This window comes from Oryctolagus cuniculus, chromosome 10 (genome assembly GCF_964237555.1).
Source record: "Oryctolagus cuniculus chromosome 10, mOryCun1.1, whole genome shotgun sequence".
NCBI classification, from domain to species: Eukaryota; Metazoa; Chordata; class Mammalia; order Lagomorpha; family Leporidae; genus Oryctolagus; species Oryctolagus cuniculus.
This window is the reverse complement of record NC_091441.1, coordinates 68014750-68041145: the sequence shown is the minus strand read 5'-3', so window position 1 is coordinate 68041145 and position 26396 is coordinate 68014750. Positions and strand designations below refer to the sequence as shown.

General features: G+C 42.3%; 1 protein-coding gene across 6 annotated transcripts in view; it reads left to right on the top strand.

The window, feature by feature from the left end:
• The window catches only part of PIEZO2 (piezo type mechanosensitive ion channel component 2), a 453482-nt gene that overhangs the window by 220606 nt on the left and 206480 nt on the right, over window positions 1–26396 (top strand). For all 6 annotated transcript variants that reach the window (XM_070050492.1, XM_051851439.2, XM_051851440.2 and 3 more), the window contains exon 4: window positions 7437–7479. In XM_070050492.1, the coding sequence (XP_069906593.1) occupies window positions 7437–7479 (43 nt within the window). The remainder of the gene's footprint in view (window positions 1–7436; window positions 7480–26396) is intronic.

The following is a 26396-nucleotide window of genomic DNA, read 5'->3' as shown; positions in this document are numbered from 1 at the left end:
ATGATAGAGTAACCAACATGAAGGCAGATGCTGGCTCTTTCATTGATTATATTTTTGGAAAAAAAAAAAAAAAACACTAAATTTTAAGCTCAAAAGGAGCTGTTGAAAACTTCTTAGTAAGTTATTAAATGAAAGAAAAACAAGAGTATAAGAGGAATGTGTCTCAGGAAATAGAGACAACCAGAGGTGGAGCTGTTATTGGAATTCAGATTTCAGGGCCGGCGCCGCGGCTCACTAGGCTAATCCTCCGCCTGTGGCACCGGCACACCGGGTTCTAGTCCCGGTCGGGGCGCCAGATTCTGTCCTGGTTGTTCCTCTTCCAGTCCAGCTTTCTGCTGTGGCCAGGGAGTGCAGTGGAGGATGGCCCAAGTGCTTGGGCCCTGCACCCGCATGGGAGACCAGGAGAAGCACCTGGCTCCTGGCTTCAGATCAGCGCGGTGTGCGGGCCGCAGCATGCCGGCAGGAGCGGCCATTGGGGGTTGAACCAAGGGAAAAGGAAGACCTTTCTCTCTGTCTCTCTCTCTCTCTGTCCACTCTGCCTGTCCAAAAAAAAAAAAAAAGAATTCAGATTTCAGAAGCAAAGCCTTGTGGTTTGAAATGATGACAGCTAAATTAGAGGAAACAAGCAATAACCACTCTTGTTGCATCATCCAGGTTCTGTGTTGGTACCTGACCCCCAGATGATGTGTATTTGTGCAGACTGCACTCCTGCAGTTAGTTGCTTGCTGTGTGCAGCCAACTTGGCAGAAGGATTCCCAGGTCCTACGTGAAGGGTGGCACGCGCAAAGGTCTGATAACAATAATATTTATATAGGATATTTGAAAGGGTTAAATTAGGTAATATTTATGAAATTAAGACCAGGTAAAGGATTAAGATGTATAAGTTGGGTTTTTTTTTTTTTTTGCTATGTTAATTTTGGGGGTAAAAATCCAATCCCTTAATTTAAAATACGGTTGAAAATGTCTAGAATTTATTAGAACTGCTTTTGTTATCACCTAACATTTAAATGTTCAAGGCATTATTCCTGCTTTGTTATACATATTTAGTGCTCCTTGAGATACTAGTATCAGACCCCCTAGTTAAAACTTGAGTCAATAACAAAGCACATTTTTCCTCTGATGACAGGGAGAGCAGGAAAGGTGAGGGCTTTGGCAAGGGCTGAGGATGGAGACAGGGCACCAAGGGGAGGCACCTTTGCTCCTGTGCCCCTCTGACCCCTACACACACGGCTTGCGTGCCTCTTGCACAAGGGTTCTCTGCATGGCGGTGGCAGGCCAGCTCCTGGGATCCCAGGTCTCTCACAGCAGAGGAATGCTGCCCTCCCCAGTCAAGCTGAACAAACCAGAGAGAGGTCCTCGGTGGGTCCATGTAGCGGTCCTGTGCTCATCCTGACCAACTGTGGATGGGGGCATAGGGTGCTGTGCCAACTGATGGGCCAGCTGTCCCTATACTATGGTCAGGGAGGGAGAGGGAACATGATTGGGAGACTCCCATCCCTTACTCCCAGGGACTATTCATGGGCTGGACAGAGTAGCTCCCAAAGAACGGAATTTGCTGTTAGCAGAAGGTGGGAAAATGGGCTCAGGGAGGGTGACAGGAGGACGGGGTGGCGGATGGAAGGAGGCAGAGAATGTGTGAATGGATGTTTGTGAAGGAGCGCTGTTGATGTGCTTATATAGGAAGCAGCATCCTACCCTCCACGTGGTAGTTCTTCCTCTGGGCCATCAGAGAGCCAGCACTGAAGGGTGTGGAAGGATGTTCTGCTACCCTGAAGCTTGCTCTGCAGACTGAAGGACCTGCAGTCCAGGGTTTGTTTACTGCCTCTGGACTCTGTCCTGCTGCACACTAGATTTCAGTTCTGTTGATCAGATGTTTATGTCATCAAAGGGAGCTTGAAAAATCCTAATGAATTATTTCTAACCGTTTTATCTAAGATTGCAAAGGTAAAAATCTCTTTATGGATTGTATCCATTTCTCTACGCTGCATATTGCTGTGGTTTGTTTTTCTGAAAACAACACGTTTGGGGGGCAGGCATTTGGCCTGGTGGTTAAGATGCCTCCAGCCCATATTGGAGTACCTTGGTTCCATTCCCAGCTCCTGCTTCTAACTCCAGCTTCCTGCTAATGCAGACCTTGGAGGCAGCAGTGATGGCTCAAGGAACTGGGTTCCTGACAACCAGATGGGAAACCTCAATTGATTTCTGGGCTTATGCCTTCAGTCTGGCCCAGCCCCTTATGGTAGCATTTGGGAAGGGAACCAGCAGACGGGAGATATCTGTGCCCATGCATGTGTGTGTGTGTGCCTTTCAAATTAATAAATAATTTAGAAGAAAATAACATTTTAAACTTCTTTATATTATACAATAGTCCCCCTTATCCACAAGGGATACATTTGAAAACCTCCAATGGATACCTAAAACCTGGGTAAGCACCAACTCCCATAGATGCTGTTTTTTTTTCCCCATAAGTACATACCTATCATGAAGTGTAATTATTAAGTTGTACATAGAAAGACATTAACAGTGTAACTAATAATAAGATAGAACAATTCTAGCAGTGTGCTGTCAGAAAGATTATCTAGAACTTACGAATTATTGATTTCTAGACTTTCCCTTTGAGTATTTTCAGACTGCAGTTGAGCACAGGTAACTGAAATGGCAGAAAGCTTAACTGTGGATAAGGGTTGATTACCGTAAATCTCATTTTAAAAGTATTTAATCAAGGAAGTCTGCAGCTACTTTTGTTTCCTCTACTGTTTTCCCCACGTCGGGCTTCTTTGTCAGGGAGAATGGGATTGCCTTACCACGTAAAGCATGGGTAATGGCCGTAAAAGAATTCCCCAGCAACTGAATAATGGACTGCCAGAAATATTCTTGGTGCCAAAGGATCTGGATATGTCTGTTCCATTTACTGTGTTTCTTGTTTCTTCATGACTAAGTGCTCACAAAAGACATAAAAATCCAAACTCCTGGGGCATGTGGGATTTGAGGGCAGAAACCATATTTTAATATATCCAGTTCCATTCCTAGAATATTAAGATGGTTACGAAAGTGTCCACAGCAAAACTGATGAGTCTGAGATATGTAAGATCCTCCATTTTTTAATGAGGTTCATTTCCAAGGACAGAAAGAAGTCGTTCTATTATCTCCATTGTGCTTAGCTGAGTGACTTAGCAATGTGTATCCTAAGGAGCACTGGAAGTCTTGCCCCAGAAATTTCTAACTCACCGTGCCTGTATGAATAACTTCCTATTTTTTGGACTCAGGAACATGGATTCTATTGCTTTATTAAGGCTTCTCATTCAAAATGCCCAATAGAACAGTGTGGCAGAACCTTTTACTTCTTAAAAATTTGCTTTGATAATCCTCATGTAGGATCTCTGTCCTTAGTGTGCTGTGCATTGTGATTTAATGCTATAACTAGTACTCAAACAGTATTTTTCACTTTATGTTTCTGTGTGGGAGCAAACTGTTGAAATCTTTACTTAATGTATGCTAAACTGATCTTCTGTATATAAAGAGAATCGAAAATGAATCTTGATGTGAATGGAAGGGGAGAGGGAGTGGGAAAGGGGAGGGTTGCAGCTGGGAGGGACGTTATGAGGGGGAAGCCATTGTAATCCATAAGCTGTACTTTGGAAATTTATATTCATTAAATAAAAGTTAAAAAAAGAAAATTTGCTTTGATAATAAATTGAATGTACAAAGAAAAGAATTTTCTTAAAAATGGAAAGCATGCAATTTAAGAAAATAGTGAGAAGTTCTGGCAAAACAGTGGAAAGGTAGAAAAATGTACAAAGTTTTTGTGTCACACTGCACACATGAAAAGTCAAGAGTAGCATTGAAACCCCTCACCAACTTCCTTCCTTATCCTTCCAAGCACCTGTCCACCGGGTCAGTGAACACTTGAGACTATTTATCTCCCCCGCTTCATAGTGTGAGGATGGAAAGCTCCGTGAATCCACCCTGGTTTCACCTTGACAGGGTATTTTCTCTTTGCTAATGTCTTAACACTGCAGGGATTTGGGGAGCAGGGTCATTATGCACAAAGATGAAAATTCTTAATTATTCTGCATGTGACTCACAGGGTAGGGGACATTCTAGGGGAGCCATTCCCCCAGGTCAGGGACCAAGACAGATTCCTGGGCTGAGTACTTACAGTCTGTGTCCTGTACTCCTACCCAGCAAAGTAAATTGGAATTCAACTAGATGAGCTTGCATCTGCTGTGTGTGTATGTGTGTGTGTGTGTGTGATTCAAGTCTAAAAGTTAGTCCTCTATTACTTATGAAGATGATTCCAAATACTCCATCATGATCCGCTACTACAAATTCAAACACTGTCGTGAAACACCATCTCCATGCTCTCTTGGGACTGCTCCAGAGAGACTTCCCTAGGTCACCCACTGCTGTGTGCACACCGCCTCCCCAGGAAGACCTACAAGTGTCTAGAAGACACTGAGTGGCATCATGGCTTGAACAAGATTGTGTTCCCAAACCCATGTAGACATTTAATCCCCAAAGTCTTAAGTCAATGGTATTGGGAGGGTGGGGAGTGGATTAAATTATGTTGATAAGAGACCTTTAAGGGGGTCCTCAGATCACAGGATGCCTGCCCTTGGAATATAGTTCTCATTGGAGGGTTAGTTTTAGAAGCCAAGTTGGACTCTGTCTCCTGGCTGTCCATGTTCTCCTCCCTCTGCACGTGCTGTGCCCTTGCCTTCCTCTGGCCTCACTAGAAGCCACACGAGTGGGGCCACCAAATCTTGGTCTGTGAACCTTCAAAAACCATGAGCCAAAAGTAAACCTCCTTGCTTCCCAAGTTGCTTATGTGATAGTGATGAGAAGCTGGCTAATAAAATGTGGTCACCGGAAGATAGTGTATTTGAGGCAGAGTTATCAAGAAAGAAACATAAGTAGCATCTAAGTTTATTTTGACTGTAAGAAAAGAAGCAGGGGAGTGTTTTGCAGAATGAACCTTTGCAGAAAGGCAGTGATTATTAGTAACTATCTGTTGTGATTTTCAAGTAGCTAGGACCCAAGTCAACTTATGACTTTAGGCTAAGGTAGACATTACTTGCAATAGTTACTGAAGTCAAAATAACTCTGCCACTGACTAAGCAGCAGGAAAATGGTAAAAACAAACAAACAAAAAGAAGAAAAAACCATGGGTCAGCTCAAATACACAAACACTTTAATTTTTGTAAATAGGGAATTTTTGTTAAAACACTTTTTGATAAAATTATAACTTTTCCTTATAGCAAGTGCTCTGAAAATTATCATTCACTTATGATGACAGGAAGAACTATTACAGAAGAAAATTGTAACACAATTTTTTTATAGCTGGCCACTCTTTTTACCTGGGAATTAGGTATGTAGTTGGACATCCTTCATCTGAAAATCCTGAATACTCACTTGGTAAGGTCTATATAAATATTCCAACATTGGAAAACCAAAATTTGGAAATATTTCTGTCCCTAAGATGGAGACAGAGCATACTCAACCTGTGCTGCTTTTATTGTCATTAGCAACTGCCTTTTTGCATTCTTCTAATTTAAAATGTTTAGTTTTTGAAAAGATGGGCAGGGGTTTGGCATAGTGGTTAAGAAGCCCCTTGGGTGGCCGGCGCCGCGGCTCACTAGGCTAATCCTCCGCCTAGCGGCGCCGGCACACCGGGTTCTAGTCCCGGTCGGGGCGCCGGATTCTGTCCCGGTTGCCCCTCTTCCAGGCCAGCCCTCTGCTGTGGCCAGGGAGTGCAGTGGAGGATGGCCCAGGTGCTTGGGCCCTGCACCCCATGGGAGACCAGGAAAAGCACCTGGATCCTGGCTCCTGCCATCGGATCAGCGCGGTGCGCCGGCCGCAGCGCGCCGGCCGCGGCGGCCATTGGAGGGTGAACCAACGGCAAAAGGAAGACCTTTCTCTCTGTCTCTCTCTCTCACTGTCCACTCTGCCTGTCAAAAAAAAAAAAAAAAAAAAAAAAAGAAGCCCCTTGGGTAGCTGAATCCCATGTTGGAGTCCCTGGATTCCAGCCAGGCCTGGCCCCACTTCTGATCCAGCTTCCTGCTAATATAGGAGGCAACAGATGATAGCTCAAGTACCTGGGACCCTGTCAGCCACATGAGAGAACCAGATGGAGTGCCTGGCTCCTGGCTTTGGACTGGTCCAGCCCTAGCTGTTAACAACATTTGGAGAGTGAACCAGCAGGTGGAAGATTTCTCACTGTTTGTCTCTTTTTGTCTCTGTCCCTCTCTGCGTTCATGTTGTCTGCCTTTCAAAGAAATTTTTAAAAGGGGATGTGGGTGAGTGAATGGTTAATGGTGTATTTCACTATTGTTTAAGGAAGGCACTGAATGTGATGGGTTAGAGCTTCAGAATGTTCTCTGGATATCAATGTGCATCACAACACCAAACTTCGATTCTCAGAGTGTAAAACGTACAATACACAGCTGCTTTATTTTTACCAGATGAGCTTTTATTTAGACTATTCTATACTGGGTCCTTGGATTTTTAGAGACTGATTTTGCTTGGCCTCCTGCTTTTCCAGATGAGAGTAGGGGTTTAGAGCTTTCTCACATTGCAGAGTGTATGCACTCAAATCCTCATGTAGATTTAACACTTGTAAATACAGAATTTTATTAAACTCTCTGTTCTCTTGAAAGGGTACCTTTTGAGAAATGTTTACTCAGGTCTTTGGCCCATACTAAAAACAATATAGTTATCTGTTTTTGCTGTTGGGTTAAGTTCCTTCTATATTCTAAATATTAAATCCTTATCAAATGCTTACTTTGGAAATATTACCTTTCATTCTGTTGTTGTCTCTTCACTCTGTTAACAGTTTCCATTATTGAAAAGAAGCTTATTAGTTTGATGTAATCTCATTTGTGTTTTGTTGTTTTTTTCCACTTGTGGAATGTAGAAGAGCTGATCTTGCGAAAGTAAAATGTAGAATGGTGGCTCCCAGAAACCGGGGAGAGTGTAGGGGTGAGGATGATTGACAGGTACAAAATCACAGTTAGATGCAAGAAAAAAGTTCTGGTGTTCTACTGAACTTTTGGGCTACTATTGTTAACAATACCATATTATATGTTTCAAAAGAGCCAGAATAGAAGAATTTGAATGTTCTCACCACAAGGAAATGATAAATATTTGAGGTGATGGTTTGCTAATTATCCTAATTTGATGATTACATAATGTACACATGTATCTAAACACCACACCGTACCCCATAAATATATACTATTATGTGTCAATGAAAAACAAAATAAGTTAAAAAATAAAAATGCCATGCAGGGACAGGAGGTGGGAAGTGATATGTGTGAGGGAAAGCAAACGCATCCCTTTTATGTGTAAAACCAAGTACTGGCCATGCGTGTGCAAAAACAGAACAAAGCTCTCTGTGCACTTGATGTATACTCATTATGATTCTCCTTCTATTACAGGCTCAACGTGGGAAAAGACATTTCGACAGATTGGCTTTGAAAGGTGAGCAATGATTATCAATTTCCACATTGCAATTTCTACAGTGCAATGTCAACCTATGTAAATTGTCAATTGTCCATCATTAGTGTGGCCTCCATTGCTTCCGAACCTATGTGACCTTGAGCAAGTCATCATTTTACCATCTGAGTCTTGATATCTTCATAAAGTAGAGCCTCACTTTATAAAATCTTTGCCTACACACAGACTGAAAATAAAGATGAAAGGAGCAATGGTGAAAATGCTTATTGAACTGTGACACAACATGAAAGATACGTAAGAATTACAGGAAGTGTAGGTGACCCTCCCTTTACTTTGTCACCTGATGTGTTATATTCAGTGTGGAAAAAATGTCTATGTTGATGTCTTCCCAAATATCACAAAAGTTAGGCCTTCATTCTAAATGAGAAGCTGGGATCATGTCACAATTAGCTGAAACTCTTTCTATTTCAACAAGTCCTCTACACCTCAACAGAAATATAAAATAGTGTACATGCCACAATATCACAAATGTGGAGGTAGGGATAATATTGTCTCCCAGTTCTCCCCGGGTGATATGTAGTGTATTCCATCAAACTTTCAATGAAGATACAACTATTAAAAGAGAGATCTAATTGAATTTTACTGTAAAAGTAAACTTTGATTAGCTTTTACCATCAAATTGGAAGTGTACTTTTTTCTGCATATTGATTGAACTGATACATTGCTTAGACCATATAAAATAAGTAATAAAATGCTTAAAAATGCATCATTTCTCTAGTAGCACTAGAGAATAGTCCATCACCCACTGTGATGACTCTTGCCTTGCCATTGTTCATTGGTTCAAAGGTGTATGGATTTCTCTGCATACCCTCCCACTCAGGTCAGCACCACTCTGTATTGAGTTCCTCAGGTTGCAGGGAGCTGGCCTGGGGTGACCAAATGCACAGGCATCATAAAGCAAGGCAAGGGCCATCCTCTGTGGCTTCATTCCAGGGTGAAATCTTTTCCCAAACCATCTGTCACTTGATTCTCCTTTCATATGATGAACAGTTTCAAAAATAAACAAAAGTAGAGTGAGTAGTAAAAGGAGTATTACAAATCCAAGCCCAGTTTCAGTAAGATTGGGCCATATTTGCTGTCCATTTTTCTTTTTTTTTTTTTGCTGAAATATGCTAATAAACCTCTCAGACACTATGTTATTTCATTGCTACATTGAACCACATGCATAAAAACCATAAGGCTATTATCATTCCTAATGTGAATAGCAGTAAACCCTTAGCATCATTTAATACCCAGTCAACATTTAGATTCAAATGATTACACTGTCAGTCTTTGGGAACAAGTTCATGTTGACTTCTTGTCCTTTGGGCACAGATGCTACAGTCATTAGAGTCTATATTTCTAGCACAACTAGCCAAATGTCCCAGGTTCATCCTGTGCCCACCCAGGAGTCAGGTGCTCCTCCAGGGAAAGGTGTTTTGAAACCAAAACCTGACAACCAGACATGTTTATTGCTTCTGAGATCTTCCCTTCCCTTCCCTTCCCTTCCCTTCCCTTCCCTTCCCTTCCCTTCCCTTCCCTTCCCTTCCCTTCCCTTCCCTTCCCTTCTCCCTTTCCTTTCCTTTCCTTTCCTTTCCTTTCCTTTCCTTTCCTTTCCTTTCCTTTCCTTTCCTTTCCTTTCCTTTCCTTTCCTTTCCTTTCCTTTCCTTTCCTTTCCTTTCCTTTCCTTTCCTTTCCTTTTTGACAGGCAGAGTTAGACAGTGAGAGAGAAAGAGACAGAGAAGGGTCTTCCTTCCATTGGTTCACCCCCCCCCCAAATGGCCGCTACGGCTGGCGCGCTGTGCCGATCGAAGGCAGGAGCCAGGTGCTTCCTCCTGGTCTCCCATGTGGGTGCAGGGCCCAAGCACTTGGGCCATCCTCCACTGCCTTCCCAGGCCACAGCAGAGAGCTGGACTGGAAGAGGAGCAACCGGGACAGAATCCGGCACCCCAACTGGGACCAAAACCAGGGGTGCCGGCGCCACAGGCAGAGGATTAGCCAGGTGAGCCACAGCGCCAGCCATTTCTGAGATTTTTCAATAGACAAAATGAAGAAATATGTGTTTTAAGAAACACATATTTCTGTGCGCTGTGGCACAGTGGGTTGAAGTCCTGGCCTGAAGCGCCGGCATCCCATATGGGTGCTGGTTCTAGTCCTGGCTGCTCTTCTTCTGATCCAGCTCTCTGCTATGGCCTAGGAAAGCAGTGGAAGATGGCCCAGGTCCCTGGGCCTCCTCACCCACATGGGAGACCCTTGGGAACCTCCTGGATCCTGGCTTTGGATTGGCACAGCTCTGGCCATTGCAGCCATCTGGGGAGTGAACCAGCGGATGGAAGATCTCTCTCTCTGTCTCTACCTCTCTCTGTAACTCTGTCTTTCAAATAAATAAAATAAATCTTATAAAAAAGTAAATCCTGAATTCATATGATAGCTCCATTTTAAAATGTGGCTTTATGGAGCTTTTAACTTCTCTGATGTTATATTTGTATCTCTATATCCACTGATATCCTTGGCTCTTAACTTTTCTGTTTCTTTGGGGCTTTTTTAAGGATTTATTTATTTATTTGAAAGAGAGCATCAGAGAGCTGGGGGAAGAAGGGGACAGAGAGAGAAAGTGAGGCTTTCCATTCCCTGGTTCACTCCCAGATGGACACAACAGTACAGACTTGGCTAGGCTGAAGCCAGGGTAGCAGGGGTCCAAGCAGTTGGGCCATCATCTGCTGACTTCCTAGATGCATTAACAGGGAGCTAGATCAGAAGCAAAGTAGCAAACACACAAGCGGGCACACTGATCTGAGATGCAGGAGTGAGTGGTGGCTTAACCCATTGGAATCCAAAGCTGACTCGTCTTTTCTGTTTCATTGCATAGTATAACATAGACACCATTATCAAAATAATACTAATATTACTTCTAATAATAAGGTAATTGGGTCTTGTACCCCAAAACTCTGCATAGCTTATTTAGTACAATGGTAAGTTAAGAAGATGTTAAAGGAAGATTTTATTAAGAATCTTAATGTTTATTCATTACATTGTTACAATTTAATATTTATTTGTGGTATTTGTGATTTGATTAATCTGTATAAAAATTATAAGTAGAAAGGTTTCTATTTCATCTGAATTATTTTAAAGTTGTAAACATACTTTTTAAAAAATGGATTATTTGAATGTTCATGGCACATGACTTGCAAAAAAACTATAAAAATTTAGAATCACTGAATTGTGTTCCTGTATTACCAAAAAAAAAATTGTAAAAACTTTCACTCATCCCAACTTAATATTTCATAAATGATATACAATCAAACAAGTGAACACGAAGCATGAAATATTTTCTTCTTTCTGTGCAGTTATAGACCAAATTTTAGATCTAATCAGACTGTTTCTGGATCTTCCTAACATCAGTAGTTTTCCTTTTGATTTAGTTTGAGTTTTTCGAACACGTAACATTTAAATGACTTCAAGTTCAAGTCAATCAACATAATTTTCTTTCTCAGGGACACGTCAGTTTCATCCTTCTCCCTTGTACCCTGCTCCTCCTGCCCTCCACAGCAGTCCTGGTTCTTAGCTTTCTGTTTAAACTTCCAATGTTTACTCATGCACATGCAAGCCAGTGCTGAGGTCTGTGTGTAGCCTAGCTCTGCTCTCATATGAAGAGTGCATATTGCTTGCATTCTTGTGCACTTAGAGTTTTCCACTGAGAGAGTATGTCCTGGGGATCATTCCTCAACAAAGTATGTATACTTGACTCACTGTATGAACATCCTCTGTGTGGATGAGATGGGCCAAGCCAGTCTCATGGAAATCATGATCCTTTGCAGTGTCAAGGGTTCCTAATAATTTCAGGGGTGCAAGTGATCAAGGGGCACTGGGGAGGAAGGGAAGGAGCCACAGAGTCCTAGGTGGATCCCAGGACCTTCTTTTTCACACCAGATCCAGGCTCAGTGGCCCAGAGGGCTTTTCTTGAGGGCTATGGATCCCTCATACCGCATAGAGCATCTGCCTTTGCAACATCCCAGTTTTACATGCAAGAAATTTGAATAGCTTCTGTGGCATTCTCCAGCGGCCATGCCTTATAAATCTATATATTGTAGATTTGTTTATCATTTCAACACCAAACCAGAACTGTCCTGCTTGGAGCTTTCCATGGATGAGGACTCTTTGCTTAGCAGAAGAATCATTCTACTTAAAATGATTTTCTAAAAGGTTTCTTAATTTATTTGAAAGGCAGAGTGACAAGAGGGAGAGGGAGAGACAGAGAAAGAGAGAGAGAGTGATCTTCTGTTTTCTCTTTCACTCTCCAAATGCCAACAGCAGCCAGGGCTGGGCCAGGCTGAAGCCAGGAGCCTACAACTCCATCTAGGTCTCCCACATGGGCCATCTTCCACTTCTTTCTCAGGAGCACTAGCAGGAAGCTGGATTGAAATTGGAGCAGGCAGGATTCAAAGTGGCACTCCAACATGCCATATTACGTGTGCCACAATACTGGCCCCTCTAGTTAAAATGTTTGCGAGAAATTAAACAGAGTCACTCACCCTACTCCCCCCAACCCCCTGTCTTCTTGGTAACCAGAGGTAAAACAGATCACAGGCCACTTGCTTAAACTCCTTAACAGTTGGATTACAATATGGTTCATTGAACTTGTCCCCTGAAGATGGATATTTAGGCAATTTCCAGCCATTTGCTGTTACAAGAAAAAGTTGTAATGATATTACACATACCTGTATTTTTGCCAAATATCCTGGGGATAGAGTCCCAAGTACAATCAAAGAGTAAGTTCATATGGAACTTTGCTAAATATCACCAGATTTCCCTCATAAAAATAGGGCTTTAATAGTTTTCACTCCACCAGCAGTGCATGAGAGTAGCCATTCCCCGAAAGCCCCAGAGGAGGCTGTCAAACTTGGAAACTCTGCCAATCTGATAGGTGAGGAATGGTATCTCTGTGTTCTTTTAATTTGCATTCATCTTGGCCATTTTCCCATAGAGTACAGAGAAGGCCAGGATTCTTTGCTTTCTCTTAAGTGAAGCATTTTGGGCAAGAGCTACTTCTTTAAAAAAGAAAGTTTATTTTTATTTGAAAGAAGACAGAAAGAGACAGACAGACATATCTTCCATCTGTTGGTTCACTCCCCAAAAGCCTACAATAGCCAGGCACATCAGTAAGAAGCTGAACTGCAAGTGGCAGCAAGACTGGATCCTGGGCACTCTGATAGGGGATATGGTTGCACCACAATGCATCTCCCAAGAGAGCTTAACTGGCTGCAACACAGTGAGTGCCCCATGAGAGCTTGACAAAGTTTGGCAACAGCAACAACATTTTATTCCTAGCTTCCAAGACCTTTATCTTTTCCTTGCTTGAATATGATTTATTGGAAAAGTTACCATAGGCCAAACCCTGGGTTAAATTATTTCTAGTTCATAGACTGCAGGCGTGGCTGTATTGCAAGTCAGCAGAGTTTGACTGTTGGCAGTCATTTGCTGACCTCACTATAGACTTTGATCTCATGGATAAAACAATTGGAACAAATCAAGTAGTCTGTTCATCCAGCCATAGCAACTCAAGCAGACCTGCATTCATTCCCAGGTTTGCCTGGTCCCAGAGACAAAGTTTTAACATCAAACCACACAGAATTCCTGGATTACGGATCTCTTTTGTTTTATATTTTCTTTTTCCTATCCCTGTAGCTCTGGGAACACGGTCTCAACCACAATTCTTATTGACCATTCTCATTTCATGGCTATTTTGAATAAGGCCAGACAATATAAAATACTATAAAATGCCTCCCTGAAATTTTTGTGCTTCTGAACAGATACATAAATAAAAATGCTATTGGGGCATATGTTAAGTGGTATTTGATTTTCTTATTTCTTCAAGAAGCAGAAAGGACAGACAGACAGAGACTATCCACTGTTTCACTCCCTAAATGCCTACAATGGCCAAAACCAGATCAAGACAAAGCCAAGAGCTGGGAACTCAATCCAGGTCTCCTACAAGAGTGGGAGAAGGAGTAAGGAGCTGTAGGCAGGTATTGATTCCAGGCACTCCAATATGGGATGCAGGCATCTCAAGTGGTGTCATAACCACTGTGCCAAATGCCTGCCCTGAGTTTTACTTCTGAACTATATTCTCAGCCATTTCTTTCCAGCCCTTCCCCTGTGGGTCCACTAAGAGTATTGGTGATCATTCTTGTTTTCAGTTGTCTTCAAATGGAATCCTGTGTTCTCCCACATCAGTCAGTGTTTTCTCATTCAGAGGTGGGCAATAATCTCTGCATTTTACCTAGTGTCTTAAAATACAGAACAGACCCTGATCTCTGGGGTGGTTGTACATTTACAGCTGCAAAGACTAAGTGCAGCAGTGTTGTTAAATATGGCTTTGCTTTTTTCTCAAGTTCAACTTCTGCTTTGTCTTAAAGGAAATTCCAATTGCATCTTCAATAATGCTATCTGGTTCTTTAGAGCAGTTGTAAGAGATATTAATCCTTTCAGCACCATGCCCTTTGAAGTTGGCCCATCAATCTGCTTGCCAACAGATGATTTTGAAAAGATCACATTTAAGGAAAAGGAGTAACTGAGTCAGCTACAGCTTCAAAGCAGTCTCCAAGACTGAGAAGGCCAAGATGCGTCCTGTTGTACGTTACGGGACTGAGAGGAAAACCTAGGGGCACTGCCCTCCGGTCCTCTTGTTGGGTGGTGATGGGATAGTGATGTGCCCTCCTTCCTCCTGGGATCTTGGGTCCAGCCATTTCCTTTCTGGAAACCCAATGATGATATACATTGTCTCAGAGTGAACATTCATTGTCACAGTTTATGTGGCTGCATTCGTGCTACAATGTCATGTTTGCTTGGCAAACAGTCATGTTTCCCCTCTGTGGGGATGTCAAGAGTTTATTTCAGGACTTGGCTACAGCAGAATGTTGTAAGGTAGGAAGGAAATGCTGTAATGAAGGTTCAGGAATCTGTGTCGCCTGCAACCTGCCCTCACCACTCCTGGTTAAACAATGTTATGTGACCTACATAACAAAAGCAGTCTCATTTTATTTTTTTTTTTAACTGTAGAAAAAAAAAGGTCTGTTCCTAATGCTTTGGTTTCAGTTAGAAAGCTCATTTTCCTGTGCAGATGTTTAAGCTTGTGATTCTAAATATTTCCAAATCACTGTCATTTTTAGTCTAAGTTAAGATGACTCTAGGAGAACATGGACTTGTGTATTCAGCAACACTTGGAATATCCCAAGCAAGTGTTAGTCAGCATGACTTTGGAACAGCATGGCCCAACTTTTCAGGGGTTTCCCAGGGCACACATGTTTCCTCCGCACTCCTGCCAAATCTGATGAGGAGACCAGACAGATCTAGAGGGCAGCTTGCTCTCGTGTGGGTGCCATTCGTTGGCTTCAAATATGTGGCACTTTTGTCTCAACACGAGGCTTTGGAGTTTGCTTAAGTGTGCAACAAGAGCCTGAGCAGCTGCACAGTGCATCCTCAGTGTCCGCCTGGAAGTGGCATTTGTCACCACAGCTGACAGCTCACAGGTACCGCCACACCTCGCATCCAGGAAGCAAACGAGACTGAGAGATGTGAAGGGCTCACAAGTATCCACCGCAATAAGCTCTGCGCATGCCTTTCTCTTTCCATAGCTGTACTTTTCATCTGAGAAAAATATTAGAGCAAGTATGTAGGCTGGACCACAGCACTCTGCCAGCAGAAATAAAAGTTTCTGTTTTCTGGGTGATCTTAGTGCTGCCTATTTAAAAATAACAATCATTTACTGGTCTCATCCATTTTTACTTAACAAGTATAGAAGTTATTCTTTCAGTAGATCTATGTAATCAACACAGTATGTCAGATTACATTACCATTGATGTTATTACCCATGATTTTACTTGATGCTCTACTTGGATTGTGGAATGAAATACTGTGTGCCTTCAAAGAACAGCATAAAATATAAATCACCCTGAAAATGGCATGCTACAATGAAACACACATATTCCTAGGGTTTTTTTCCCCCCACTGGAGACATAACTCCAAAGGTGTGCCTTTGTCTTTTGTGGGGATGGAAGCCTTACACAGCTCTTTCTCTGATGTCAGGCCCCACTCTCTACAAGTAATCCATGGAGAAGCTTCCATTTAGACATTATTGCTTGGTGAAACCCTTCCTGATGGCTTAACGACCTCTTCTCTTTGTACTTCTCATCGTCTTCAGTGATGGCACTGACTGGACACATTGCATGGGAATTCCCACTGTGCTTTTCCTCCTTCAGTCCTCAAGCCCTTGAGCACACAAGCCTGAGACATCCTAATACCTTGGTGCCCTGGCCACCAGCTGACACATGCAGGCTAGCCAGATGTTGGTGGAACACATTGAAGAGCTTGGGGAAGAGTGGGCTTCTACAGAAGCCAAATTCTATTTTCTTTTTGTGGTACAGCTTTATAATTTACTAGCCAGACCAGAGAAATTAATGTTGTTTATTTAGATATATTAGGTAAAATATGGAGATATAACATAAAAGTAAATCTCAAAGATGGTTTTATGATGTGTTTTTCAGTATGAAAAGTTATACTCAAGAAATGAATGTCTAACTACAGTCAGGTATCATAGAAACAATGGTATTCACTTGCAAGGGTTTTGCTCTATTTTTCTACAGATTTTAAGTTAAAGTTCCAAGTCTGTGGACTAAAATGGATAATTTGACTATATTTCATTTACATCAAGGCAAATACTCTTTGTATTGCTACACTCAAATCCCACCAATACGATAATCTTGTGGTCTAAGGGGTAAGAAAATACTGGTTTGAATTTAGTCCTGTTTTGGCAACTTATGGTTTTGCAAGCCAACAGCACTTTGCATATAAAAGTATTGTTCTTAATCACATGGTCTGCCTTTTACAGTGGCTTTTCTGAAAGATGGACTTCTCAATTCATTGATTCTTTCAGACTGCATATAAATGTTTCTGGAAAGTTGAGCAGGCTGTTTTGAAATTGTATTATAAAATTTTGTCAAAGTATTTTCTAAACAAGAAATGATAAGAATAAAATGATGATTCTGTATTTTAGTGTTTAAAATTCAGCTCAACATAATGGGTTATTCAGTTGTTGAACATTTTTTAAAACTATTTCAGAAGCAGAGAGAGAGGGAAGAGAGAGAGAGAGAGAGAGAGAGAGAGAGGAATTCCCATTCACAGGAGGCTCCCAATCACAAATGTCCACAATAGCTGGGGCTGGGTTGGGCCAACTCTGGGTGCTGAGAACTCAATCTAGCTCTCCTATGTGGGTTGTAGGAACCCAATCACTTGAACCCTCCCTGCTATCCCCCAGCATCTGCTCTGAAAGGAAGGTAGACTGAAAAGTCAGAGCTGGGAATTGACACCAGCACTCCAATATAGGACGTGGGCATCTTAACTGGCATCCAGGGTAACTGCCCAGGGATGAACACTTTAAACCTTCACTTCCTGTCCAGTCCTGGGATACTTTTGAGTTTTTCAAATGAACAAAGCAGGGAAAGGAGCTTGACCTTTAGAAATACCTATCATGCTGGCCCCTCTTTCTCTCGTGACTATTTTGTTTGCAGGATTTGTTAATTCTCACAATATCCTGGACTCTAGAGTAAGATTCAGCTGAGTTATACTGGGACGACTAAGACTCCATGTCTCAATGACTCGGGAGAGCGGTGTTTATTTCTTGCTCATATTAGATTCCAGGGCCAGAGACTGTGGACTGAGTGTGGTGTTCTCCAAGCACCCTCTTCATTCTGGGATCCAGGCTAAAACAAAGCCTGCATTTGGTATTTGCCTTTCTTGTGGCTGGGGAAAAATTGCTACAGCCAAAGCAAGTAATGGCTCTTGAAGTATTTTCTCAGTGTGAAACATGACACCTCTGCTGACTTTTCATTGCCCGAGCAGTTTGCACAGCCAAGTCCAAGATCTATGGGTGGAGAAGCACCCTCCTCCCAAAGGAGCCCACTGTACGCCATGCAGGAATACAGAGTGGTACAGAATATTGCCACAAGAAAGGAGGGCGACAAGGTGACCCTAGTAATATTCACACAGACTTTTTCCATTTTATAAATGAGTAAAGTAAAAGCACAGATGTGAAATATTTTACTCAAGATCCTATAGCCAGTGAATGTCAAAGGCAATGGGTGAACTCATTTTTATGGATTGTATCTTCCATTCATTCACAATCCATGGCGCTGGCATTTGTGATATGCCATGTTGGCAAGCATTTATTCAGCACACTTTATAACAATTGTGCTGAGTGCCAGGGTTGGTGGGAAGAGGTGGTCTTGGGCTTATAGAAGATGCCCATTTGTCAACCTGAATTATAGTGAGCAAGCTGCATGCTATCATTTGAAAGTGTTCATTGAGCAGCTACTGTGTACCAGGAGCCATTATCCTGATGGAGGGATTATGGAGGTAGAAGAGTGATAGGAGTGAGCTAATGTGTGGAGATTGTGGTGAGATTGTGGAGATCTGGCTGCAGAGTGGGGGGATCAAGGGAAGTTGTCTGTGAATGTTTAACTTCAGGGGAATCCTGGGCAGGGTGAAGAAGGATTATTGCACTTTAGTCATGGGATAAACCATGAGTGCACAAAAGATAAGAAATGAAAGCCGAGCACAGGGGGACATCCTTGACAAGAAGTATGTTGTAGGCAATGCCAAGTAGTGTGTGTGTTATCTTGATAGCACTGGGAGCCACTGCAGCTGTTTCCAGGGAAGATGTGGTTAACTGTGCTTCTAGAAATGTCACTCAGGCAGCCTAATTGACCAGAAGATGGGCTGCTGGAGAATGATCATGAATGCTGATCCAAGACAGTGATGGCATAAACAAGACAGACAAGTATATGCTAACATATTTTAGGAAGTAAAAATTGAAGTTACAGCTTGGCAAATAATAAATTGGATGCTGATGTATGAGGGAGGAAGGATTCTCATGAGTTGGTTCCACCCTGTATCTGCTGTCACCCCACCTAGTTCTTGCAGCCCTCTGCTTCTAGCCTGAGGGTTTTCTCCAACCCCTTGGAAACTAGTTCCATCTCCATGAAGCGCAGCCTGGAAGGACCTGGGCAGAAGCCCTGTTGCTCCTCAATGAGCAGCAGCAGCAAGCAGATAAAGGCTTCAGGTCCCCAGCCAATCCCTTGGACGGTCCAAGGCGTCTTGCACAGTGTTCTGCCACAGCCTCTCGGGAACTCTTCAGAAGACTGATCCCCTGGCAATCCACTCTTCATGACCTTCGCTCTCTCCCACACCCCTCACTTACAGTACTTTCCAGTAAGGCTTCCCAAAGACACCACCTGCACCTGAGCCCTCCCTTGGGGTCTGTACTTTGGAGGACCTGAATAATGACATCAGTGCTAAACCATCTTACTGATGTCCCAGATTATTAGAGAATCTTCTATTGATAATCACAGATGCACAGAGACACAGAAACAGAACACTTTAATACATTTTACAGAATTCAGAAAATCCCTGTGTTAGGAACAGGTCTTCGGTCCCATTTGAGGTGCTCACAACCCATCTTGGAGTGCCTGGCTTGAGATCTAGTTCCACTTCAGATTCCAGCTTCCTGCTAATGAGCACCCTGGGAGGGAGACAGTGGAAATAACTCAATCACTTGAATAGCAGCCACCCACATGGGAGATCTAGACTGAGTTCCTGGCTCCTGGATCCACCCTGGACCAGTCCTAGCCATTGTGGGCATTTGGGGAGTGAACTTCCTGTTCCTACCAGCATTTGCTGGCCCTTGATTAAAATCACAGAATTCAGTTTTTCCAAACAAGGTATTTTTGTGGCAAGCATTTGGCCTAGTTGTTAAGACGCCAGTTAGGATGCCTGTGTCCAACATCAGAGTACCTAGGTTCAATTCCCAGCTCCAGCTTCTGATTCCAGCTTCCTGCTGGTGTAGACCTGGGGAAGCGGCTGTCATGGCTCAAGCAGCTGGGTTCCTGACACTCATGTGGGAGACCTGGATTGAGTTCATGGTCCCGTCTCCTGTGGGCATTTGGGAGTGAGTCAGCAGGTAGAAGCTTTTTCGGTCTCAGTGTCTCTCTGCTGTTAAAAAAAAAAAAGTATTCGCTGAATAGCCCTTGTCTCTACTGTTGAGGAACAGTGTTTTTTTCCTTCTTACTATTTGCTGAATCTCTTACTGAGTGGCAGGTTAATCCTATGATTATTAAAATAAACTGAAAATATGTAATTATAAATATTAAAAGAAAGAATAAGGGTGGGGCATGAGAGGGAGGGTATGTCGGGTGGGAGGTATCACTGTGGTCCTAAATCTGTATATTTGAAATACATGAAATTTGTTCACCTTATATAAACAAAAGGTCTTTACTGATGCTAAGTATTCCTGGCACTAACAGAATTAAACGTTAATAAATCTTTTAATAAATCATGTTGCTTTCCCTTTGCTCTTTCCTTTCAAAAACTTATTATAAAATAAACAATGAAGTCATGATACTAAGTACTACTAGTGTTTTCTGTAAGCATGTGTCTATGGAACTGTTTCATTGCTAATGACTAGAAACAAGGTTTTTTTGTGTTGTTGTTTTTGTACTATTTACTTATTGATTTGAAAGGCAGTGTTATAGAGAGAGCTAGTGAGATAGACTGAGAGATCTTTCATCTGCTGGTTCACTCCCCAAATGACCACAACAGCCAGGGCTGGGACAGGCTGAAGCTAGGAGCAACGTAGACAGCAAAGCCAGCACTCTAGACAATGGCTTTACCTCTTATCAGTCAGAGACTTGAGTTTAAAACATTAGGCAAAAATGAAGGCTGTGTGGAGCTGGCACTGTGCCGTAGTGGCCTAAGCCTCCACCTGTGGTGCCAGCATCCCATATGGGTGCCGGTTTGTGTCCTGGCTGCTTCTCTTCCAATCCAGCTCTCTGCTATGGCCTGGAAAAACAGTAGAAGATGGCTCAAGTGCTTGGGCTCCTAGACGCACATGGGAGACCCGCAAGAAACTCCTTGCACCTGGCTCCTGGCCTCTGAATGGCCCAGCTTTGGCCATTGCAGCCAGCTAGGGAGTCAGCCAGCAGATGGAAGACCTCTCTCACTGTCTCTCCCTCTCTCTGTAACTCTGCCTCTCAAATAAATAAATAAAATCTTTTAAAAAAAATGAGGGCTGTGTTCAGGTAGGAGACCGTCCAGGTGTGGCAAGAGAAGCAGGAGCACATCTTCCCTGTTTTCCACACTCAGTGGGACAATGAGCTTCCAGGTGATGGTGCTGATGTCCGCAGCCTAGCCCGGGCAGTGGTCCTCATTCAGAAGCAAAAGGTAAACATCGAAGATTTGCTGGAACATGAATGACTGGTTAACACTTTAATTAAAGAATCTGATGTTATGACAAACATCAACAATGTTTTCATCTTTAGTCCAAATAAAGTACTCACTGCTAGAACTTGACCAGGGTACTGATTCAGACTTTTTCACTCTGTTGTGGTAAGATAGCCTCATTTCATCCTAAGGCAGTAGATGGAGGTTGTACTCATTCTTGGTACCAGTACCTTAACAAGTGCTTTTCATAACTGAATAATGCCTGTGTGTTGTTCCACACCATCAGGAGTTAAATCTTGCAGCTGAGGCTTGCGTGTGTGTGTGTGTGTGTGTGTGTGTGTGGTACCGTATAAGCACTTTCTTTAACCTTTTTTTGTGCCACTGATGAAACTTGCTATTTGCTTTGATCTGTGGGTATAACTTGTAAAGACTTGAAACACACAGCAGACACCACAAATTAACATATGTCCATATGGATGGATGGCTATACATGTGTGTAACAAAAGCAGGTGACTTAAATTTTTAGGCTGTTGAGAACTTTACCTAGAATTTTGGCTTCTACCATGGAAAGTAATTAGTTTGACCTCCTTTTATTCCAGCAGTGACATCATTTAATAAGCATTTGGTAAAATGATCTATTTTTCTTCTAGAAAAAATATGCAATCTTTAATTACAGCATCTTCTCTGTCTTTCAAAATATGGCTGGAAGGAAAGATATTCTGATTGGTAATCTTCATGTTTGTTAAATTGGGTGATTATGTCTAATATAAACAGTCTTTGAGTTAATGAATGACAAAGATCAGATCCTAAGGAGAATCATGCATTCTTGAACTAAGGAACTGAATTCCCAGATGGTCACCTTGGCACCTTATTCTGTAGAAAATTAGAGGTATCAGCATGAATGTTTTAGATGCTGTTAGTGGCAGGAGCAGATGAACTGCGTAATATGTCACTTAGAGATTCTGAGTCTGGGTGCAGACGGCATGATGAATAGTTACAGGAAATTCATGCTGTCGGACAGGGAGGTAGAGCTTGGGTGTTGAGTCTATGAAATGGAATGTTCTGGAGAAGTGTGCTGATAGGTAATGCAAGCTCAGAGTTCATGTTTCTCATTTGTTCTCTGTCCAACTCGCAGGTCTGAAGTTAGTTCTAACTTTGGTAAAATGCCTTTTCCACAGGGCAGTCAGTGAGACACCTTTGTTAAGGACACAGACATTATTGCTCTGATGAAGTGACAGCCTCTGTTAGGCAGATTTCATGGGAACACTTGGAGTTTTCCATCAGGATCCTGGGAAATCCATCATCCTACATGAACCCAGTGGAAACAATTCCTTCTGAACTCTCCATTTTTCTGGTCTACCTCTATATACACACATACACACATACACTCACACACATATACAAACATACATACACATACACTCACACACATACATGCACACATGCTTACACATAGACATACATACACAAGTAAACACAGTCATACACATATACATACGTACACTCAGGTGCATACACATACACACATGTATGTATATACATGAATATATACATGCATGTGCATACATACACATATGTGCAGATGCACTCATACATATAATCACATACATACACATATACACTCACATACCTATGCATACACACATACATCAATACATACACATATACTCACGCATACACATAGTACACATACATTCATAACACATATACACACATACACTCACACACATATACATACACACATACACACATTCACTCATACATATGCACATACACATGAAGTCATGCACATATACATACAGACATGCATACACACATACACATTCACACAGTTTCCTGAATGTACACAAAAGACTTGGAAGTGACCAGCGATTATAGTATTATACCAGTATCGTCCCATGTCTGTTGCTTTATATTTTCTCTCCTGTACTTGATGTGGAAATGCAGATGGAGAGACTTCCAGTGGCTTCTTCACACCCAAGCCAGTGGGCTCAGGACTTTCTGACAGGAAAGCCTAGGCTCCTCTCCTTTGCTAATCACAGATGCTGCAAGGGTCTTCTATTTGTTCTACCTCAGATGCAATCCTGTTGCTAGAATAGTGATGTTGCATAAATGTCATGTTGTTTTCTCTGCCACTCACCCTTGGCCTCAGTTTATTGCATTCCCTGTTGCTTCCAGGGATGTTCTAGTGAGGCAGGGCTCTCTTCCTCCCTGTCCGAGTGATTGTTGTCTTTCAGCTCCATCCTGGGCATGGCTCTTGTACCATGCTGATTTGCTTCCACAAAGCATGGGATAAACTCTCTGCTGTTGTTTACCTGTCTACCCCGCCTTTCTCCACACTGCCTATGATCTTAATGTAAACATGGGCATATCCTACTCTTCCTTGAAAATGTAAAATATGGTCTCTTTCCCCAAACCTACTGTCTTATTCCAATTTTGTCTTGTTCCATTCCTCCTAAAGAAGAAAACTAAATTACTTCTACTAAAACTCAGCTCTAATCCAGTCTTTTACTTGCCTGTTCCATGCATTTCTAAAGCCCAACCTAATATTCAAGACCTTCCCCACCTGCGTTTCCAGTCAAATCATCTATCCCTGTTCCTTCTGCACACATTTTATGTTTCCTGGTGGTTGAATACAGAAATCCACCCACACTTCTAGCCCTGGTTTCTCTCAAGAGCACCCTTGCTTCATGCCTTGTTGTCAAATTTTTTCCATCTTGTACACATCTCCCATGTATCACCTCATTCCTGAAACCTTTTTGTCCTGATGTCATATATAAAAAATTGTTTTTCTGAAGCTATATTTTGTATGTATTTCCTGTTAGGTAATACTTTTACCTTTTAGATAACTTCTGTGCAGGGACAGCATACCATATTCATGACTGTGTGCTTAGCGTTGTGCCTCACTGAAAATTAGGCTTAAAGTAAGCATTTGTTGCATTGAATTCCAGACAGCTTGGGAGCACTAGACATTTTTTTTTCAGACTATTCATTTTATTTGAAAAGCAAGGTTACAGAGAGAAAGAGGGACAGACACAGAGAAAGAGATTTTTCATCTGTTGGTTCACTCCCCAAATGGTAGCAACAGCCCGTACTGAGTCAGGCCAAAGTCAGGAGCTCTGTTGGGGTCTCCCAAATGGGTGACAGGGGGGCAAGCATTTGGACCATCCTCTGCTACTTTCCCAAGTGCATTAGCAGGGAGCTGGATCAGAAGTGGAGCAGCTGGGACATGAATCAACCAGTGCCCATATGGGAAACCAGTGCCGCAGATGTCAGCCCAACACACTACACAGTGAGGCCAGACCCATGAGCTAGAATTTTATGTGAAATATTGTTGACAGCATCCCTAGGAAGGACTGGCAGAGTTTGCATCAAGTTACATGAATATCACCCTATAGAAGAGAAAGCCTTCCAGGCAGAGCTATTTATTAAGACTTAGTGATCACTTCCTCTGGGGAAGGAAAATACTTCAGAAATATTTAAGTTATTTTATTTCATAAATGAATATTGTCCTTATTTCAGTATTATATAAAATAATGTCAATTTGTTGATAATGTAGATGTGTTTTCCTTCCTGTCTAATAGAATGAGTTCAAAAGTTAATCACGTGCATTTAAAATGTGTTTAAAGTCATTAAAAACTAAAAAAAAAAATCCATAAATATTGCTCTTGTAGCAAACAGGTATCAGCAGTCATGGCTAGAGGAGTAGCCAGTTATATTTAAGATTTTCATTTTATCACCCAAGGATTTTATGATTTGGAGACCAATCATTCTATTGCTGTAGTGAATTACTACCTTATCCTGAGTGGGTGAGAGAATTCTTCTACAGACATGGTGTGGATGGCAATGTTGAAGAAGCAAAGAATTTCGCACACCACCCCTCCAGCTCTGTTGGGCACAGGAAGTGGAGCAGAACCGAATCAACCGTGACTGCTCCACTCACCCAAGGTGGGGCAGGTGGTGACATGTAACACCCAGCAGACAGGACTTACCCAACACCCTTCTGTGTACCCATCCTGATCCTGTGACTTGTGGGCAACAAAAACTGAAGAGGATATCATTGAGAAAGCACATAGACAGTGCTGATCCGTTAACAAGTCAATGGCGCAGGGACGGATAAACATTGAATTAGAGACTCCAAGAGACCTCAGATGTGGCTTCAAGTGGCTTCGACCAGATGCATTTTATTGACCTGCTTGCCATCAACAGGGAGAAAATTGTTCTCATGGGTCATCACGAGACATGTTTGGGTTTGAAAACTTCTGTGCACTCTGCTCTCACCAGTTAAAAATATGTATTTAGAAATCCACACAGATAATGGAATTCCATATCAGACTGGATGTCATTTCAGTGAATTTGCCAGGATTTTTTTTGTATTGGAACGTTAATGGATGTAGACCACAGTGCAGGGAGGGCAAGGAGACCCTCGTACTTGGAAACTTGAAACTGAAAGCACAGGCTTTGTCCTGAAGTGTTTGATGGTGACCCAGAACTTTCCAGAAAACAAGTGCCCAATTTCTTGAAGGAAGAAGTGGAGATGGTGTTAACTTTGCTCTGTGTGACTCACTCCTTAGTACTGGGATACATTCTCTAAGGGGTTAGTCTTTGCCCTTACCCTCCAGAAGTGGGAGTATGTTTTCCAAGACATCCACCCATTGCTCTGAGTTACTCCTAGGGAAATAAAGAAACAACAAAACCCATTTCATTTGTTGCTGAGAGGTGTGGGCTGAGATCACACCTCCGAATGGAAGGGAGTGTCTTCCTTTCCCCGGAGCACCATGGAAGCCTGCTCCTACACCAGTGGCCTTAGTGAGGCATGGTCCCCATCGCCAGTCCCACTCAGGTAGGACACTGATGCATATGTGTCCCACCAAACTGCACAATCCCCAGCACACTACGCAGCTCTGTGGCTCTGCCATGGTCACTGAGCAGCCTCACGAGGTCAATGACTTCCTCTAGCAATCAAGAGCTGATGCCGTGGAACACATGTGTTTTCTCCAGGCTGGCTTCGGTGGGGAGGGATAATCATGCAGAAGCAAGGACTGAACTCTTTTCTTTATCTGAGGATTTCTTCTCAGTAAAGAGGGCGATTGTGAAATCGACAGACATATCACATTAAAATACTTGCATGTCTGGAGAAAGCCAGGGGGCTGTCACAATACCTAACACTTAGAAGGAAAGGAAAGAATATTTAATAGAAGTGCCTATTAAAGTACATGCCAAAATGAGGAAATCATTACAGCATCAACAGCTGTTACTGAACATTCAACTCCACCAAATACATAAACTGTAATAAGTGATTTCTTGTAAAATTCAATTAAGAAATATTTATTACATAAGTACCTTAAACCCAGCATTGAGATGGGTGTGAAAAAGTGAGGAATTCATTAGAGTATCAACAACTCTTACTGAACATTCAGCCCCACTAAATTGATCAACTGTAATAAGTGATTTCTTATACAATTCAATTAAGAAGTATTTATTGCATAAGTATCTTAAATGAGATTGGTGTGAAGAGAGTAAGGGAAAAGCATGGGAAATGGTCTCACTGCAAATGACTCACTCATTCTCCAACAGACAGGCACAAGCTCAATATGGACAGCATTTGCTTGCATGATCATGGAAGCCAT